This window comes from Schistocerca americana, chromosome 4 (assembly GCF_021461395.2).
Source record: "Schistocerca americana isolate TAMUIC-IGC-003095 chromosome 4, iqSchAmer2.1, whole genome shotgun sequence".
Classification (NCBI taxonomy): domain Eukaryota; kingdom Metazoa; phylum Arthropoda; class Insecta; order Orthoptera; family Acrididae; genus Schistocerca; species Schistocerca americana.
This window is the reverse complement of record NC_060122.1, coordinates 195,153,518-195,172,055: the sequence shown is the minus strand read 5'-3', so window position 1 is coordinate 195,172,055 and position 18,538 is coordinate 195,153,518. Positions and strand designations below refer to the sequence as shown.

The 18,538-nt window shown below is 41.9% G+C and overlaps 1 protein-coding gene across 1 annotated transcript in view; it reads left to right on the top strand.

The window, feature by feature from the left end:
• LOC124613343 (nephrin-like) overlaps positions 1-18,538 on the top strand; it is a 512,361-nt gene that overhangs the window by 276,152 nt on the left and 217,671 nt on the right. Inside the window, exon 6 of the mRNA XM_047142040.1 lies at positions 756-907. Coding sequence (XP_046997996.1) covers positions 756-907 — 152 coding nt within the window. The remainder of the gene's footprint in view (positions 1-755; positions 908-18,538) is intronic.

Genomic DNA, 18,538 nt, shown 5'->3' with positions numbered 1-18,538 from the left:
AGAGTAATGTAGGCTGTCTCTTTAGTAGGTTTGTCGCATCTTCTAAGTGATCTGCCAACAAAGCGCAGTCTTAGTTTCGTCTTCCCAACAATATTATCTATGTGGTCTTTCCAGTTTAAGTTGCTCGTAATTGTAATTCCTAGGTATTTAGTCGAAAAGACAGCCCTTACATTTGTGTGATTTGTCGTATACCAAAAATTAACCGGATTTCTTTTAGTACCCATGTCGATGACCTCGCACTCTTCTTTGTTTTGTGCTAATTGACACTTTTCGCTCCATAGAGAAATTCTCACTAGATCGTTTTGTAATTGGAATAATTGCTTGCATGAGAGCCAGAGATGCACCAAGGTGTTATTGACTTTCCCACTCTATGGAGCTCTTTCTTCCGTATAACTGTTCATTTTTTTCTGAGATTGTAGTAATTTGATTGTCTGTGAATGCATATGATATCTATTGATTTCCGTCACATTCGGATAACTTCTTCGAGGTGCGTGGTTTTTGTCTCTTTCTCTCTCTTTAATGTGAGTGTGTGTGTGTGTGTGTGTGTGTATGCGTTTGTTACTAGTGTGTACCGGCTTATTACGAAAATATGCAGTTTCAATGACACACTGCGTTAAAGATCTGTCCAAAAATTTTTTGTATGGATTGTTGTGCTAAACCATCGGGAAACGTGGCGCGGGCGTACTTTCTGCGTCGCGCACGGTGCCGGTGGAGTGTGGATACGGTGCCTGTACGCGGCACGCGTGGTGTTGCAGTCAGGCCGCTGTCGGCGAGCATCCTGAGCAGCGAGCAGCCGCTGTCGGCCGGCCGCAGCTACGAGCTCACCTGCCGCTCCGTGGGGTCGCGGCCGCCCGCCCGCATCTCCTGGTGGCTGGACAGCACCATGCTGCAGGGCGCCGTCGAGTCGGTGAGTGCTGTTGACACAGGAGAGTAGTAGCTGTAATACATTTATTCGGCGGTAGATCACTGTTACAATGATGTTCGATATCTCACAGTAATACGCTTTAAGCACAGGTAACACAACACATATATGCAGACGTTTACTTCACTCGTAAACAACACCACTGTCTGTGAAAATTGGAACACGCAAAATGAATGGGACAACGTTTACAATAGTGGAACTACTGGCTGGTAAAATATTCAAACTAATAGTGTTCCGAAGGATGCATTGCGGGCTGTATACGCTGCAGGATGCTGAAACATCGTAGGTATCTTCATTAATTGGCCCAAGTGCGTAGTATACTGAAAAGATAATTCCGCTTTGTGCCACCAGCTGAAAATATGGCGTTGTCAACGGTCAGTGTGTGAAATGTTCCCTGTTTTGATGTTTGTAAGCTGTTTATCACTTGGCGACAGATGTTGATTTAGTTTGTGACGTGACTGTTGACATAAGCTTTCAGAAGGTTGAAGTTTTATGTACAATATTCAATGTCTGCACACAAGAAACTCTGTGCCCTGCTGATGAAGTTGATTTACCAGCTTGGCAACAACAACTGCGCTGCCTTACGGGAGCGATGGGATGAAGAATATGACCCAGAAATTTGAAGAATCGTGTGAGTTAGGTGGTGTTGTGGGAACTGTCTTTTTCCTGGCCAACAGTTGAAAAGGTTTTACACTCCTTTTTACGCTGGTCGCTCCACAAGATTCAAAATGTGTACCAAACGAAGCACCAAAATAACCTAAATAGCCCTTCTTTCACGGGTATGGAAGTGGATGACATGTAGCTGGGGAAAATTCTGTCGATCGACGAGGCACGCCTTACTCTGCACAGTACAGTGAATGCACAGACCTGCTTGCTATATATGGTGTCCTACTCCGCGAATCTTGTGCAGAAACATCGAACGCACTCAGCATGTGTGACTGTGTGTTTTTTCCTAAATCTCATTTTTCTTCGAGAAGATGAAACGTCATGTGCCTGTTACGTGCTCAGTAACATCTACACGTTTGAAGGACCTCCTCGTGCAACACGTGATTCCAGCTTCGAAAGAACGCAACAGTGTCCTTACCACTATTTTCATGCAACAAGGTGTGATACCACATGTCACTTTGCATCAAGACACCGTCGGTAACGACCACATCATCTCTAGGCAGTTTCAAAATGTGTGACGTTCGAGGTGCACCGACTGATTGATTAGCTCCATGTAACTTCTGCTTGTTGGGGGATATCTGAAAGATCACATCTCTCACGGAAATATCGGGAATCTTCTTGACCTGAAGGATGGCATACGATGACACATCACTTTGCTTACACTGGATACGCTCTGATCAACTGTCGACCATGCCACGTTATAGATGCAGATTGTTGCTGAGTCGGAAGACTATACTGAGCACATGTTGTAACTTGCGACCGTCTCGTAATAAACGTACCAGATCGACCGTTATCATGTGTTCGATCGTTCTTACCCTCTTACTATACCCACTTCCTGACTGCTAAGAGCGCCGTATTTTCACCTGGTGGCAGACAGTGGATCTATAATTTTTTCAGCATACTATGCAAGCACAACCAACAATGAACATATCTGCGATGTTTCAGCGTCCTGCGATGTATACAGCCTACACTGGAACACTCAGAATATTATAATCACCTGGTATAATAAATGTATAAGACCGCAGGGAAGTAGTGTTAATATAGACCAAACAGCACCCTCTTCTCTGTTACCAGGCAGGTAAGTGTTACGGCACACTCAGTCGCCATCGAACTGCCAGACAAAGTGGAAACGTGCAAGCAAGTGCCAGCGTGCTCCATCTACGTCAAAGGGCGCAATATCAGCATGTTAGTGAGTTTGGACAGGCAGAATGGTTAGTATCTTCTTTCTTTCTTTCTTTCTTTCTTTCTTTGGGCCTTGTCCCACTCCAACGCGGGGTCGGCCTTGTTATGAAGGATTTGGTAGTGTTAATGACAGAGGGTGGCCAGATGCCCTTCCTGCCGCCACCCCAAAACCCCGGGACGGAAGTAGTGTACCCCAGCTGTCTGCATCTAGTGTAAGTCATGAAATAGTCCGAACGTATTCTAATGTCTGTGAGTTGTGTAACAGGCGGAACGTGGAAACGAGCCCGATATTCACCCAGCGGGATGTGGAAAACCACCTAAAAACCACACCCAGGCGGGCGGCAAACCGGACTTCGTCGTTAATCCACTGGGCGGATTCGATTCGGGGCTGATGCGTGTACCCGAGTCCAGGAAGCAGAGTATTAGCGCTCTCGGCTACCCTGGCGGGTATACAGAATGATTAGTATCTGGGAATCGTATTTGTTCTACCGAGACACTGCGGTTTACACATGGCGTGGAACAACGACGGTGGTACGTGTATGTAACCGTTGGAGGGGAGACTGTCATACACTGCCACGAGCGGGTATTGGACCACACAGCTGCGTGATCGTCACTTTCTCTGAATGGACGTAAAGGGCAGGAAAAATCTGACCACAGTGCTTATTCGATGTTGGAGCATTCAAATGACTTAAGACGTTCTGAAGACTGGTCTTGTGGCACAGAAGCGATTGTTTCGACTTCCATTCACATGAAACCGCCTACGTTTCAGACTACAGTGGGCGGATGAACTCGATCACTAGGGTTCCGAGTGTCTAAATATACTGTTTTCGGACAAGTTCTGCTTAAATTTATACTACAGTCATGGTTGCAAACATATTAGACGCTACAGTAGTGAATGCAGATGTGCAGATTGCATCGCCGACCGGCACAGCGAGAAAACATGAGATATGATGCGTAGGGGCGCCACCGTCCATAAATGCGACCTCGCCTCCTAGGCATTAAGGCCAATCTGAATAGCAGCCGCTATGTCATGGACGTTTTACAGCCCGTGACTATAATCCTCCTGCTGGCAATTCCACATGCCCGATTTCCGCTGAACAGTGGACCACCTGCGACAGAGTCGTGAAAAACTTCTTCGAAGAAATGCAGGTACCGCCACTTCCCTGGCTTGCACGTTCGTCACACAAGCCCATGACACATATCTGGAATGTTATACGTCGGCAAATTGTTTTGTTCCTCCTGCAACCACTATCGATGGTTTGTGGATGTACCTGCAAATGTTCCCAGCAACATATCCAGGTCCTCTTGGATTCCATGCCGCAAAGTCTGGAGTCTTGTAGCACGTGGTACCGTTGTGTGTACCTGAAACCTACAGTGTCACTTGCAGAAGCGGTGCTGGATTGAGACTCCACTTTCTGTTTTTAAATCAACCGTCTTGTGACTGGTTTGACGCAGTTCCCCACGAATGCCTCTCCTGTGACAACGTTTTCGTCTCAGAGTAAAATGGTTCAAATGGCTGTGAGCACTATGGGACTCAACTTCTGAGGTCATTAGTCCCCTAGAACTTAGAACAAGTTAAACCTATCTAACCTAAGGACATCACACACATCCATGCCCGAGGCAGGATTCGAACCTGCGAGCGTAGCGGTCTCGCGGTTCCAGACTGCAGCGCCAGAACCGCACGGCCACTTCGGCCGGCCGTCTCAGAGTAGCCGCTGTCACTACGTCCTCAATTATTTGATGGATATATTAAAATCTTTGTCTTCCTCTACAGTTTTTAACCTTTACAATGCCGTCTAGTACCATTGAAGGTATTATCGCGATGTCTTAAAAGATGTCCTATAATCCTGTCCCTTCTTCCTGTCATTGTTTCCATTATGCTCTTTCCCTTGCCTATTCTGCAAAGAACCTCATTAATTACGTTATTAGTCCACCTAATTTCCAAATTTCTTCCGTAGTAGCACATCTAAAATTCTTCGATTCTCTCCTGTTCCGGTTGTCCCCACAGTCTCTGTATCACTACCATACAGTGCTGTGCTGCAAACGTACAGTCTCAGAAATTTCTTCTTCTAATTAAGACCTATGTCTGATACTAGTACGTTTCTCTTGGCCAGGAATGCCCTTTTCGCAAGTGCTAGTCTGCTTTTTACGTCCCCCTTGCCCCGTCAAACTTGGGTTATTTTGTTACCTGCTTAGCAAAATTCCTTAACTTCATCTACTTGAGTGATCGATAGGTGACACTACTATCTCTAGTAGAACATCTTTGATTTGGGAGGGCGTGGTTCGCGCAGATATTGGAGGTGCGAGGGCAGTGAGGGTGCGACCGGTAGGGTGAAACAGTTGGCACGGAGTGAGGTGGCTGAGCTGGAACCGGACGGAGGGGTGAGTTAGGTGCCGGCAGTCAACAGTCACAGGCTCTAAGTGTAGCAGCGATACCACGAAGAGACACTCAGGCGAGTTCCTGTGCTGCGAACCATTATTACCCCGGTTGCGGTTGGCTGTAGACCTTTGGACGTGTAGGGCGTGTGCTGAGGGAAAGAGAATGTTGTGTGTTTCAGCGGCCGATCGGCTCTAGAGGCGGTCGTAGGACCGCCGCTGTGTTCAGGTTGTGTGTCGGCTCCAAGCTGTTCTTTCTGTACCGTTACACGGATATGTTTCGTGAGCTTCCTATTTCGTTTGTGGCATGCAAGCGAAGTCGGGCATCGGCAGTAGCCTCACGTGCAATTTTCATTTTCCGTACCAGTATTTTGGCGATTTAGTTCGGTAGTTTTATGGTTGCTTATTTTTGAGGTTAACGTCCGGTTCCGTATCGAACTTCTGCTTATTGATCCTGCTTCTGTCTCTTTGCAGGAAAGTTGCGCGTATATTCCTATAAAACTACTGAATTAGCTTTTTTTATTTTATTCTCCAGTCTGAGTGTTAATTGCAAAGCTCGGTCTCAACTTCCTATCTGGCTGCTGTAAGGCGTCGGATTTGTCGCGTCGCAGATTATATGTCAAGTGGGTTCATTCCATGTGCCGCACTCTGCATGTACTAATGTACTATTATTGGAGAACACAATTTAATTCGTTGTCTTGTTGAGTGTTTACCCTACCAAGATTCACGGTACATTTTTTTTCCTCAGTGAGGACTCTATTTTGAGTTTTTTACTAGTATATTATAAGTGGTTGTAATGTTATTCAAAAGGGTATCCAATGTCTGCTCTCAGTCTGGGGTTTAGTGTTCCGCGCCGTGTGGCAGTTACTTATTTACCTCTCGCCCACATGGCACGAGTGTGGTAGAATTTGTGGTTGGCAGTCGAACTTATTGTTCGATAACCGCACTAGGAACTGTGCTTAGATCTTGGCCGCCTTACAAGTTTCACTGATTTGACTCCATTAACTTATAGAAAAGTTATGTACTTACTTTTTTTGGGCCGGCCAGGGTGGCCGAGTGGTTCCCGGTGCTACAGTCTGGAACCGCGCGACCGCTACGGTCGCAGGTTCGAATGCTGCTTCGGGCATGGATGTGTGTGATGTCCTTAGGTTACATAGGCTTAAGTAGTTCTAAGATCTAGGGGACTGATGAAAAAAAATGGTTCAAATGGCTCTGAGCACTCTGGGACTTAACTACTCAGGTCACCAGTCCCCTAGAACTTAGAACTACTTAAACCTAACTAACCTAAGGACATCACACACATCCATGCCTGAGGCAGAATTCGAACCTGCGACCGTAGCGGTCGCGCGGTTCCAGACTGTAGCGCCTAGAACCGCTCGGCTACTCTGGCCGGCGGGGCTGATGACCTCGGAAGTTGAGTCCCATAGTGCTCAGAGCCATTTGAACCATTTTACTTTTCTTGTTGTAATTTTGACTGTCGTGCGTGGCGTTCGGTCTATAGCAACGCCGGGCACAATTGCTGGATTAAATTCCGTACTCCTCTGTTATTACGCTACAATTTATGTTTCTTTTCTTTGGACTTGGGTGAAATATGCCTGCCTGATAGAGCAGGCGCAGCGTCCAAATGCGGAGCAAAGTCCGCGCTCAAACGAACGGCCAACCGGGTGCAGGTGGTTCTGCACCACTTCATGCCTTCGAGTCCACCACACCTTGCCAAGCCACAGTTGCCAAGGTTGTGTAGCACGTCGATGAATTTATTTGTGTCTTAATCAATGCGCGCCTACTTGAATTCTCCTTTAATTTTTTTCTAGCTCATATAAATTGTTGAAGTGTTAATCGCCTATTTTACCGATTGAGTAATTACTAGATTTATGTACTTAAAGGTGTTTATTTAAGTGTGGCTAGGCCAAATGAATGGTTGAAAGCCCGCATCTCGTGGTCGTGCGGTAGCGTTCTCGCTTCCCACGCCCGGGTTCCCGGGTTCGATTCCCGGCGGGGTCAGGGATTTTCTCTACCTCGTGATGGCTGGGTGTTGTGTGCTGTCATTAGGTTAGTTAGGTTTAAGTAGTTCTAAGTTCTAGGGGACTTATGACCACAGCAGTTGAGTCCCATAGTGCTCAGAGCCATTTAATGGTTGTAAATCTTACTGCTTGTATGTAATGTTGGTTTTTGAACTACCTAAACATAGGAGATTTTAGATCTGTTAATGGAATGAAGGTTCTCACTGACTCTTTGTACCATTCAGGGCGTAATATTTAACAACTATTTTGCCTGGATATTTTCCGTGTGCCTTGCGCACCTTTGCTATCCGGCGTGTAGTTATTTTCACAAACGGAGCTTATTTGCGGAGTATGCTTCTATTTTAGATTGTAAATCTTACTTTCTTTCGAGAAATAATTTTTGGCTCTTTTATTGTACTGCTACAATTTTTATTATTGTACTTTATCTGTTTGCTATTAGCCAGTCAGGTATAGGTTTGTGATTGCAAATTATTCTGTTTCTTAGTAGTCAGTACCACTTGAGTGTTTTTTCCAAGATATGTTTAGTGAATGTAACTTCGAGTGTTTTGTTCAGATAAAGTTAACAACACGAATGATGTTCAGTCTCTTTGGCCCCATCCCTGCTGCCACAGACAGCCTGAGACGGATGTTGCGTGCCAGTGATCCCCTGATCTGATGGTTATCTTGTGACTGTTGTCATTTCTGGTACTTCTCATTGCTTTCGCCTTTCTTCGATTTATTCTCAGTGACGACTTTATGCCATAAGCAATTCTAATGGTGGGCGATCGGACTTTTCCACCTTGTTTTTTTCTATTCCATTACTGATTATTACTTTTATTCTGGTTTCCAAACAATTCAAGAAGACAATATTTGACTTCTTGAAGTATATTTCAGTAAAATATAAAAATTTTGTCGTGAATAATTAAAACAAACACTGCATAACGTGCAGTTCACTCGAGAACACAGAATACGTGCAGAAGATATAATATGTCAAGAAACGTTCATTTTTATTAATACCGCTTTTTATTTCTTCAGTAATATTATTTCTTAATTATATCTTTATAAAACGTGATTGTAAACTATCAATAAAGTTTGTTCTAATCGTCTGTCTTTGTACCACCTGTAACTAAAAACTACCGTCTCATATTGTCCGTACATACGTTACACCACAAAATGTAAATTCAGAAATGCCTCTCTGGTGCCTCTGCCTTCTCTAAACCAAACTGATCATCTTCTAAAAGAACCTCAGTTTTCTTTTCCACTCTTCTGTGTATTATTCTTGTCAGCAACTTGGATAAATGAGCTATTAATATGAGCGGGCGATTATTATCTCACTTCTCGCCTCTCGCTACGTTCGGAATTGTGTAGATGATGTTCCTCGGAATGTCTGATGGTATATGGCCAATCACATACATTTTACACACCAGCATGAGTAGCCGTTTTATATCCATTTCTCAGTGATTTTAGAAATCTCGATGGAATATTGTCTGTGTCTTCGGAGTTATTTGTTATTAAGTTGTACAAAGCTCTTTTAAATTCGGATTCTAATACTGGATGCCCTGTTTCTTTCCTGTTGCCTAGTGTTGCTCACATGACGTCATCAAACAAGTCCTCTCCTTCACAGAGGCCTTCAACGTAGTCTTTCCATCCATCTGCTGTCTCTCCTCTACTTTTAACAGTGGCTTTACCGCTGCTCACTTAATGTTACCACTCTCGCTTTTAAATTCACCAAAGGTTGTTTAGACTTTTCTGTAAACTGAGTCAGTTTCTCCCACAATCATTTCCTATTCGATTTTTCACATTTATCATGCAGCTATTTCCTTTTAGGTTCCTTACATTTCCTATTTTTTTCTTTCTCAAATAACTTGAATTGCTGTATTCCTACATTCCCATAAATATTTCTGTGCTTCCTCCTTTCATCATTCAACTGAAGTATTTCTTCTTTTACACATGGCTTTTTCACAGATCGATCCCTTCCTTGTATGTATGTTTTTCCTTCCGAACTTATATGATTGCCATTTTTAGAGATGTCCATTACGTTTCAACGAACCTTCCTGGACAGTTATTCTTTATCGCAGTGTATATAGCTGCAGAGAACTTCTAGCGCACTCTTTCAGTGCTTAGACTTTGCTTACCCCACTTCTTTTCACACTGATTCTTCCTCCGTAGTATCTTATACTTCAGCCAACGCTTCATCACTACTAAGTTATGAAATGAGTTTATATCTGCATCTGGGTACGCCTTACAATCCAGTATCTGATTTCGGAATCTCTAACTGGCCCCGATGTAATGTAACTCAGATACATCCCCAATCTCCCAGCCTTTTGCTTTTCGTGTGATTCTTGAACGGAATATTGGCTGGTACCAGCTGAAATTTATTGCAGAACTTAGTTTTTCTCCTCTCTCATCATTAGTATTGAGCCCATATTATGCTGTAACCCCTTCTCTCCTTTCCCTACAACCACATTCAAATCCGTCATGAAGATTAGATTTTCATCTCCCTTTGCGTACTGGATACTAGTTGAATATCCTCATATACTTTCTATGTCTCTTCATCTTCTACTTGCGACGTTGGAATATAAACTTGAACTAATGTTGTCGCTGTTGGTTTGTTGTTATTTCTGATGAGAGCAACCCTGTTCACAGCGACTCCCCCGCTGCCCCAGTTACCTATTCATAACGAATCCTAATCCCTTTATACCATTTTCTGCCGCTTCTATCATCGCAACTATTTACATGGCAGCAGAGTTTTGCAGTAAGTTTCATTCCATGAAGTCAACTGTATTGGAGGCTGGCAATGAAGCTTCCAGCCCCGGCCATTGTGTAGTCGGCTGCTGGTGTCATAATGCCATCTGTCGCGGTGTGCAGACCGTGAGAACTGCTCTGTGTGGAGCGTATTATGATCACTTATTCATCTCACCCAAGAAACTAAATAACTACAATAAATATGTTTGTTTTAAAATTTGGTGTAGGAACTTTTATAATTTAGAAGAACAGTGTGTAAAATTTTCGTGCGGGTAATTTTAATAGTTTTGGAAACATATGAAACCTATAAAAATACTTAACTGACACTTAGTAAAGTAAATTAAGATAGGAATCCTGACAGTTTAAGTTTCTTTGTTATTTGAAAACAATAACAGCACTCTCAGTGCGCGTAAGTTACTTTTAAGGAATTTTGATTCTAAACTTGTATTAATTTTACTTTCGGAATGGGAATAATAGTGTAAAAGTTGATATTTATATATTGTGTTTAGGTGGGACTAGATGAGAGTGAATGTGAGTGTGTATGTGGGGACATACGTCAAATTTCAATATTATAATGTATTACACCATCCGTAACTAACAAGTGTTGTGTAACCTGGATGTCCTGAAAACGGTGAGTCCCCGTAATTGGTGGATGACGTATGTCTAGGAGTCCCAGCTTTTGTAATAAGGCAGCCAGGAAGATAGTATGAGGATACTTAGTTCTAAAGGATATTTCAAGAATAGTGTTCTTTTAATTTTCGTTTGGTTTGGTTTTGTGGAACATTTTGTGACTTTTTGCAATATGAAATGACGTAGGTGCATCTGCGAGTGCTGATTGGAGTAAGGCGGTTTGCGCGCGAAATTGATCATGAAAGGTTAATCTTATTCGCTGATCATTTTGATAAACCAATAAGAGAAAATCATGGACTCGCTGTCGGACGAGAAGGTCATGTTAAATGTGTCCGAAAAAATTATCTGTAAGATGAAGAAATGAGGGATTAATCGCCCTCTGCTTATATCTCTGTGCTAGCGGATGCAATTACGGACATTTTGGTGAAGTTAGGAGAGGTTTTGGAATGTTGATTGCAGAATGAACCGCGATTGAAACTATCGGCTTTTGTGAATATTCTACGTGGCGTGTTCCGTATGCATGTACAGAACGTTTTGGCGAGTATCTTCTTTCGAAGAATCCACCGAAAAGGACAGAATGTGAATTTATTTTGTAACAGAGTGCGGCCTAAGTGAATCTCGTAATATTTCGGGTTGGACGTAGCACATTTCTAGCTGTCTTAAGTGTGATATAAGCTTCACGAATTAGTAGCAGATGTACTACCAACGTAAATGTGGGCTTGGTGACACCTTAAATGAGAAGGACCGTAATAAAACCTCAGTATCTACAAACAAACATTTTCAATGAAGGCAGGAAGCACCCACTTTGCCCGTTATTAATAGAGATTTACAGGATAATCTTGTTACTTGAGTTACGCGGACTTTGTAATCGTAAATATGGACGGTGGTTTTCTTCAACGCTGCTTTTCTCATCGCCTACGTAGTACCTACGAATGCAGAGCAATGGGTGGTGAATGGACACTATACTGAGGTGGGTGAACATCAATAAATAAATCGGAAAACGAGACCCGCCAACGCCGCCCCGCCACACGCTGTTGATATCACCTTATATTCGTCTGACCAGTAATTCTTATCTTACTTTTCACTTTATTGACCCCCACTATATCTATATTGAGTATTATTCTGTCCATTTTCAAGTTGTATAGCGTTTGTACTATGCTTAAATTTGTGACAGTCCAAGTCCCAGTTCGTAGAAAGTTATCCTTTAATTGGTTATTCAGTCATTTTCTCATGGTGACCTTCACGTTGGCAGTCCCTATCCTGAGATCCGATTGAGGGCCTAGTCGGGAATCCTTTGCCAATGGAGAGCTCATCACGACAGTTACAGTTCGTCAAAGTGCGCTGTACAATCTGTACACTAAACAATATCTCATTGCAATGAGAAGTGCGAGCGCTGAGCTCTCGGATGTTGACAAGAGTTTGGATTTCAGCATCATGTCCTGCGTAATTATTCTGACTCTACTCGTTAATCAATATTTGTATTTAAAGCAGGTGAACATTACGACTGGGAAGTATTTAGTGTGTTACTACCAGCTTTGACTTAATCAAAGGATAATTCAGCACCTATTCAACAACGGATGCACGCTGAGCGATCCAAGGAGATGTCAATATTTCGACAAGACAGATACAAACAAATGGATCACGGAACAGGCTGTATTGGACCGGAAAACATAATTGCGAGTATAATGAAAATGAAATGGGAGCGAATCTGTCATGTGCCTAACGAATCGTTAGGAGACAGCTCAAGAAAATTTATATGAAGACGATGATCTAATAAAAGGTGACTGAATGATATTAAAAAACACGTAGCATCAAGGTGTGTGCAGATAGCGGAAGGCTGTAATGGATTGAAGGGGCTAATGAAGGCCCTTTACCCTCAGTGGATATTAAATGGATCGCGATGCTGAATGCAGTCTTCGTTCGGTTGTTCCGAATCACTTTACTAACGGCGACGGAGAGTCCAAGAACTCACTTGGAGTGTTTAGAAGTTGTTGTCCCAGTTTCAGCCTGAGAAGGGTCCCCAGTTCGTTGCAAACTGTTGCAACAGCCCACGCAGATACGTTTTCTCTCCAGGAAAATATAAATTTCAAATTGATGCTTAGTGATAGGAGTAGGGCGGCAAGTGACGAGAATGTCTTTTATCAACTTTTCTAAAAAAGCTATTTTTCATATCGTACTCTGAACCCGAATGGTGTGGAGCGAAAGCGATATAGATTAAGGATTTATACTACTAAATGACTAATCCGATTCATAGTGCGCTGTCCCAATAGCTGATTACTTCTTGGTCGCTTTCCAGGGGCAACAGAATTTTGATTTTCATTATTTCACACAATTATCGGCCGAATTTAAAAAAATTAACTTTCTGTCATAATCTAGTCACTAGGAGCACTAAGTGTTACTTTCAGAAACTTTATGTTTAAGACAGCTTAACTCACGACACGCAGATAACACAGATTATATTTATCCAATATCTGAGAATGAGAGTGCTTGGTGATTTTTCACAAACGAAAGATACTATTTGAAATATGATCTTGGAAGTCGTAGTTTTGAATCGAATTACGGACTGACGTATTTTTGGTTACTCCAGGCTAGCGTTATTGCTATCTTTATTAACATTGATTTACAACACTTTGGAAGTTTTATATTGCGAGACGCAGTGCCTGTACGTTACTTCACGAAATATATCATTGTACTAGTTGCCGGTAGTTGTTTCTTTTACTCTCTGGACTAATTTGAAATGCAGTTATGTTATTTTTAACCAGTTTCAGGCCGTGCAGCGTTTTTTTAAATGCAGCGTGGATGTGGCAAGGAGCCCTTTGAGGGCCAGGGCGCTACTTCACTCTTTAGTAAGGCATATTTAAACGTTTTGTGTTAACATTACTTGAGGATAAATGTTACCTGCAAACGACTCACCATTTACACAAGGACGGCAACATTAAATCATTACCCGTGAGGTGCAGACATGAACCATCTATTGCATGTATGTATTACACTTCAGAATATGGACATTGCCGACATTGAAGAAATGATCAAAACAAACCATCAGCTTTCACCATGAACACTGAATGAAAAATGGCGCCCCACAGTGAACACAAAGATTTGCACCATAAAGATCGAAGGTGAACTCCTTGGTAGCTAGAAACCATGCAGGACCTCTAGCTCGGTATCCACTCTCAAAGAATGTATACCGTTTGACATAGGCGTAACGGGGTGATGGGAACTGATACAGAGCGATTGCATGCCAGCGAATGCGAAATGGTCTGTCGTGGAGCTTATCGTGAAACTGGCTACCCTTGAAGGCGTAGCTGCAGATAGTTCTATAATATGATTTATAGGCGTGGTACAAACAAACATCCAGAGGCTGAATTTGTCCATTGCTCCCAGTAGGTATGAACTGCAATGTCACATACATTTCAGAAGGAATACGCAGACATGAAAACAAGCAAAAGCAAGCTATTTTGACCAACTTTTGGCCAAAAACAGTGCTCATATCATAGCTATTGCTCTGTCACGTCCATTTTGCCACCCTTGCTTGCTGTGACGTGAATAATCCTTACAGCCTTTGCAAGATAACACACACAATAAAGAATCGTAGGTGGCAAAGCTCCTGAAACTCCTCGCACTACAATAAATAAATTTCCAGGCAGTTTACCATCCAGATTAACAGTCAGCATAATTATATAGGACTGCGTTAAGGCATTAATCTTAGTCGATGTTGATGCTACTCTATTGGTATCTCTCAATTTCTAGTGTTTCTTTCGTATGTATTTCCTCTTCAAATCCAAATTGGTTGCAATGGAAAACAAACTCCTTACTGAACGATGGGAAAGTTTTTTATTTTATCACAGAATAAAACTCTTCACAACGAGCATGAGTAGTCTGTAAACCGACAGTCGCAACATCCCGAATACCAAAAACATTTTCAATTAAGTGGAATTATCATTTAGAAAATACTGTGCTACTAACATTACTAAAACGTCTGCAGTTCTTTCTGGGATATTAAATGTTACGAGGTGTAACACTGACTGTCTGCTCGAAGTCGGTCGTGCGAGATGCAGGAGTTCGTAAAACATAATCAAATTCCGAAAATGCGTGTATATCATTAAGCTACTCCGTTTTATACGATACTAGCTAAGCGCCCACTGCGTGACTAGCGTAGGATGTATGGCCTGCACAGATTTTGCACTTCTTTTTGTTTTTCTTTAATTGATTTGGTGTATTTTCCCGCCCACTGCTCGTGTGTAAATTTACACGCCATAAAAGAGTTAGTGACCGTTTATATGGATGCCGATCTTTGCGTGCCTAAAATGTTCCAGCGAGTTTGATTGAACTTCATGTATGGAATCTAAAAAATGAATAAGCAAATCGGTTAATTGGTTCTGTACTTATTAGCATCAGTATTACACGCAGCACAGAATTCTCTCATCCTAAACGGATACCCCTGTAGAGTCGCCAGTAGTGATCAGTCTGCTTCGTAATTACAACAATAATAGTTCTATAAACCTACATTATGCATGCTGAGAAATTAATGTAGTGAAAAACCTTTTTGTTAGGAATTTCTAACAAAGACGAATACTCGTGGTAACTGTTTAGTAGCTTTCTATCGTTTAGTTCACCAATTGCCACACTTTAGAAACTTTTCATACTAATGAGTCATACAAGTATGGTCTTTTCCGAATGCATTTCTGACCAAGAAATGATTCTGCTTTCATAATCAAACATTTTCGTAAAAGGCTTCATTCCCTTTTTGACCCTCTCGGCGATTGGATACCCAGAAACAATGAAACACGTATCTTTTATTTCCAACCGACCACTCAAACATCAAGTTTTATATTAAAAATGTGCTAGTAGTTCTTTAATAATTTATTATCAAAAAGTGAAAGTATCTGCTTTTTTACCCAAGTAGGGGATTTATTTCCAAAAACTCTCAGACACGTAGTTTTATTTTCCTGACGAAGAGAATAAATACCAGTTTTCGTAGTTTAAACTTCAAAATCAGCTTAATACCGGCACATTTTCAAAAAATCTTTCACCCTCTACTTCATTCCCTTACGAACGGAATTTCGAAAAATCGCTTCAACGACTCCTGTATTATTACCACAATACCCTCTATGTTTCAGTATAACAAAATAATTTCATAAAAATTTTCATCCTCTGTTTCCCTCTCATTCCCCCATCCACCCACCCTCCTTTGTGGCTATATTCCCAATAACTATGAAAGAGATATGAAATATTTCCATGAAAACTCTCATCCCTATTTCATTCTCTTGGTGATTGAATTTCCAAAAATACTGGAACATCTTTTTTCTCATTTCCAATCGAGAAGCCAAATGCAAATTTTTATGGATTCAACGTTTCGTCCCTTAGTTCACCCTCTTAGGGGGTTGACTTTTCCAAAAACAGCGGAACACACATAATTTACTTCTAATCCAGAAGTTAACTGCCAATTTTTAATTTAAAAAATACCTCAGTAGTTCTTTAACAATAAATTATTTTCAAAAATTTGACCCTCTGTTTCACCTCCTTACGTGTTTCATTTCCACAAATGTTGAATAACGATTCCTTCTGTTTCTTACAGAGGAATCATATACGAATATTCATTGTTCTGGCATCAAAAAACGTTTCATCCCCAATTTCACCCCTTTAGGTTTTTTGAATTTCGAAAATACCTTTTTTAACGATTCCTGCAGTACTAAACAAATATCTGGTTTCTGTACTTAGCGGTCTGACAAGTTATTTGCTTTTATATAGAGAGATGAGCAAATTAAATGATACATAAATGTAGTCCATAAAAATTAACGTAAATTTAAACAGTTAATAAAAATACATTTCTGATTGCTTCACATGGAAGCAACTGGTTTTCGTTTTGTTAACATTATATCGTTGCCCTGGAATACTAGATGATCTTTCGTTATCACATATTGGATTTTGGATATAAATTAGTACATCGATATATTTTATATCAAAATGAAAAGTTACAGTACAACATACAGTTCCTCCTCATGCGGAAACCAACATGGAAGTCATCCTTCTTCGTCTTGAGTCACTGTAATTTCCTAATGTAACATTAATTAAACTTCAATTTATGGTGTGTAGTGCGTCATTTTTTCAGTAATTGATTAAGTGAAGCCAACATCCCCAATACATTTTTATTACTCTCTTCTTTCCCTCTGTATGTGTGTTTATCTGTATACAGGTTAGGCGTACCGCCTTTGATCAGTAATCAGAGAGCACTCGGCCATAGTTCGAAGCCCACCACTGCTTGATTTTAAAATAAAAACTATCAGCAGTGGCGGCCGAAGACTTCTAGAATAACAAATCATCCCTCATTCAGTCAACGGCCTCGCCAAAAAGGGTGGAGGAGCGGACAGAGGCTCAGGGCACCCTCTTGCCCTTCAGGTGGAAAACTTCCCGTAAGGGCAGAAGAATCAGCAATGATCAACGGCTTGAGGATGCAGAAGGTAATCGAAACCACATGAGCCTTGTAATTGTAAAGTGTCATGATGATCTCTCCAGAACGCGCGGGATTAGCCGAGCGGTCTAAGTGCGCTGCAGTCATGGACTGTGCGGCTGGTCCAGGCGGAGGTTCGAGTCCTCCCTCGGGCATGGGTGTGTGTGTTTGTCATTAGGATAATTCAGGTTAAGTAATGTGTAAGCTTAGGGACTGATGACATTAGCAGTTAAGTACCATAAGATTTCACACACAGTTATACATTTTGATCTCTCCATTGGAAAGAGATTTCGGAGTAGGCCCCCATTCGGACCATGAGAAAAAGATTCATTAACCAACGAAAGGATTACTTTCTACGAGTTGAGGTGCGGAATGTCAGAAGTTTAAACGCGGTAGGGAATGAAGAAAATCTGAAAAGAGATATGTTAAGGCTCAATCGAGACAGAGTGGGGGTCTGTGAAGCGAAGTGGAAGAAAGACGATTTCTGATCAGATGAGTGCCGGGTAATATCAGCAGCAGCAGAAAATGATAAAACGGGAGTAGGATTCATTATGAATCGGAAGGTAGGGCAGGGTGTGAGTTACTGTGAACAGTTCAATGATAGGGTGGTTCTAATCAGAATCGACTGGGAAACACAGATACAAAAAGTATATGAGCATACTGATCGGGTAATTCAGCACGTAACTGGGAAGATGAAAATCTACTTGTCATAGAAGATTGTAATACAGATGCAGGGGAAGGGGTAGAAGAGAGGGTTATGGGATAATATTGGCTTGGTACAAGTAATGAGAAAGGGAAAGATTTTCAGCTAGTAATAGCGAATACTACGTTCAACAACAAGAGGGGGAGACACAAGAAGACTTCAGTTAGATTACATTATGGCCACACAGAGATACCGAAATCAGATATTGGATTATAAAGTTTACACAAGGTCAGAAATAGATTCAGATCACAATTTAGTAGTGTTAAAGAGTAGGCTGAAGTTCAACAACTAGTGAGGAAGAATCAATGATCAAAGAGGTGAAATAAGAAAGTACTAAGGAATGAAGAGGCAAACTTGAAGTTCTCTGAGACTGTAGGTACTCCGATGCCGAATAGCTCAACTAGCAGTTCAAAATGGCTCTGAGCACTATGGGACTTCTGCGGTCATCAGTCCCCTAGAACTTAGAACTACTTAAACCTAACTAACCTAAGGACATCACACACATCCATGCCCGAGGCAGGATTCGAACCTGCGACCGTAGCGGTCGCGCGGTTCCAGACTGTAGCGCCTAGAACCGCTCGGCCACTTAGGCCGGCTCAGCTAGCAGTGCTATTGAAGAGGAATAGTCATCTCTGAATAGGTAATCAAAGTAGTTTAAAGTATTCCATAATTAGTCTAGCACGCTAACATTTGGTGTACACTCGTCTGGTATGAGTTTGGTGTGAGGCGGCGGTGGTGTGGGTGGACTGCTGTGGCCTGTTGTGGTGTTGTGAAGCACTGAGTGCTACGGCGGGACGAGGCCTCTCTGTTTCTAGGTCCCTGGTTCAATACACAAAATATTGTGAACTGCGAAGAAGCCATGG